This window comes from Aureococcus anophagefferens (assembly GCF_000186865.1).
Source record: "Aureococcus anophagefferens unplaced genomic scaffold AURANscaffold_793, whole genome shotgun sequence".
In the NCBI taxonomy this organism is placed as follows: Eukaryota; class Pelagophyceae; order Pelagomonadales; family Pelagomonadaceae; genus Aureococcus; species Aureococcus anophagefferens.
Window position 1 is genome coordinate 1 of NW_008706090.1, and position 2,449 is coordinate 2,449.

General features: G+C 71.8%; 2 protein-coding genes across 2 annotated transcripts; one reads left to right on the forward strand and one right to left on the reverse strand.

Moving 5' to 3' along the window:
* Window positions 1–7: 7 nt before the first annotated feature.
* Window positions 8–792, reverse strand: AURANDRAFT_69027 (hypothetical protein; the record flags this gene model as incomplete). The annotated part of the gene is made up of 1 exon (XM_009044774.1): window positions 8–792. A coding segment is annotated over one exon (785 nt), but the record flags the coding sequence as incomplete, so codon positions are not given.
* Window positions 793–947: 155 nt separating this feature from the next.
* AURANDRAFT_69028 (hypothetical protein) lies at window positions 948–2,002 on the forward strand (the record flags this gene model as incomplete). The annotated part of the gene is made up of 3 exons (XM_009044773.1): window positions 948–1,470; window positions 1,574–1,723; window positions 1,770–2,002. The coding sequence occupies 3 exons, from the start codon at window positions 948–950 to the stop codon at window positions 2,000–2,002; spliced, it is 906 nt and encodes a 301-aa protein (XP_009043021.1).
* Window positions 2,003–2,449: the final 447 nt, after the last annotated feature.

Genomic DNA, 2,449 nt, shown 5'->3' on the forward strand with positions numbered 1-2,449 from the left:
CTTTGACCGGAGGAGCGCGCGGACGCGCTTCGCGCGGACGCCCGCCGCGGCGCAGCACGCGAGGGGCGCGTCGCCGTGCTTGTCCTTGGCGTCGGCGCGCGCGCCGGCCTTCAGCAGCAGGCGCACGACGGCGACGTGGCGGCCGACGACGGCCAAGTGCAGCGGCGTCCACCCGTCGAGCGACTCCTTCGCGTCGAGCGGGCCGGCGGGCCGCTCGTCGTCGCCGCCGCCGTCGTCGTCGCGCGTCGCCCGGCGCACGGCGTCCAGGATGATGCGCACGTGCTCGTCCTTGCCCGCGGCGGCGGCGTAGTGGAGCCAGCCCCAGTCGTGGAGGCCCTCGACGTCGTCGACGCCGCGGTCCGCGATGGCGTCCTCGAGATCCGCGGGCCGCGCGCGCGTCGCGAGCCAGCCGAGGCTCTTCCGCAGCGCGTCCTCGGCGTCGCGGTCCCCGCGGAAGTCGTCGACGGCGTCGAGGCCCCGCGCGCTCTCGACGATGCGCGGCGGCGGCGGCTTCGCGGGCTTTGGCTTCCGGCGCGGCGGCGGCGCGGCGTCCGTCGCGGGCCCGCGGCGCACGCGGGCCTTGGCCACGCCCTCCTTGCGGCCGTAGAGCTCCCCGAAGTCGAGGTCATAGGTCGCGCCGCTCTCCGACACGTGCAGCACCGTCGCGGCGCGCCACTTGCCGCCCTCGCGCCGCTGCGCCTCGACGGACGCGCCCTCGCGGAACGACGCGTCGGACGCGCTGCTCGACGACGACGCGTCGTCGTCGCTGTAGGAGTCGTGAGAAGGAGGCATCGTTGACGGCGTTATTACGTTATGCGCACCTTCCCCAGATGTTTCCCGGCAACAATAAAGGGGGCAGCCCGGCCTCGCAATATGGGGGCGTGACGAGATCGATCGCTTCCTCGATCGATCGCTTCCTCGATCGATCGCTTCCTCGTCGCGCGCCCATGCGCGTCGGCGTCCTGGTCCTCGCCGCCGCGGCGGCGGCGCGGCAACCGAGAAAACCGCTCGAGCCGCCGTCGGACGCGTCGTCGGCGGATCTCTGCCCGCCGTGCTTCGAGCTCGCGCGCATGCCCGCGCACGGCAACCGGTCCATGCAGGCCCTGCGCTGGCTCCACCTCCCGAAGAGCGGCTCGACGTTCCAGAACTCGGTCTTCCACTGGGCCTGCCCGAAGATGCCGGAGCGCGCGGGCTACGGGCCGCGCGCGACGCCGTTCAAGCTCAAGAGCCTCTACACGAAGGACCGGCGCCTGAACCGGACTTTGTGCGACCGCGACGTCGACATGACGATCCCCGGCCACCCGCCGGCGGAGGAGCGGGCGCTGCCGCGCACCGTGGCCATGTTCCGCCAGCCGCGGCAGCGCGTCATCTCCGCGTACCGCAACGGCAAGCACTGCGACGGCTTCCAGGAAATCGACAAGGACCCCAACTGGAAGCATTTGACCGTCGCCGAGTACGCGCGGCACGCGGGTGCGCCGCGGCGTCTCGTTGTTCGAGCACGTTTTGGCCTGTAAACGTCGTCGTTTCGAGAAGACGTCGGCCGGGAACACGACCGAACGTTCTCGCGCGGCAGGCATCCCCGGCTGCACGACGCGCATGCTCCTCGGCGGCAAGTGCGCGCGCGCGCGCCACGTGACGCGCGACTTCGACGCCGCCAAGGCCGTCGCGAACGTCCGGCGCCTCGCGTTCGTGGGCATCCTCGAGCGATGGCGCGAGAGCATCTGTACGTCGTTTTTTCCCCCGGAACTGCCGACGCTTCTTCCGCCTAGGCCTCTTCCACAAGATGCACGGCGGGCGGCCGTCGGCCGTCGAGTTCGGCATCACGCACTCCACGCGCGGCGACCTCGCGAAGAAGGCGGGCCTCCACGAGGCGCCGAAGCCCTACGACGAGAGCGTCCTCGAGGGCGTCGAGGACCCGGACGAGGACGCGGTCTACGCGGCCGCGCTCGACGTCTTCGACCGCCAGCTCCGGCGCCACGCGCCGAACTGCCCCCGGCGCTAACGTGCCGGTTAGAACGTGTACTTCCCCCCGGGCTTGTCGACGCGGATGACCTTGAGGTTGATGAGCAGCGTCTTGTCGAGCTGGTCGCCCTTGGACGTCAGGACGAAGTCGAGCGCGCGGCTCCCGGAGAAGCTCGACGGCTTCGGGCCGACCTTGTCGTGCCCCGGGTCCGCCATCTTCCCCTCGCGCTCGTCGCCGACCATGGGGTAGCCGATCTCCGGCGGGAAGACGAGTTGGCGCACGCCGCCCTCCCGCATGCCGAGGACGCCCTCCTCGACGGCGGGGATGACCTCGCCGCGCCCGACGACGAAGCGCGCGTAGTCGCGCTCGCCGCTGAAGTCGCCGCCCTGCGCGCCCTGCTTCATCTCGAAGGGGCGGCCGAAGTAGCCGATGGTGTAGCCCTCCCATTCGTAGACGACGCGGTCGCCCTTTTGCGCGGCCGCGCCC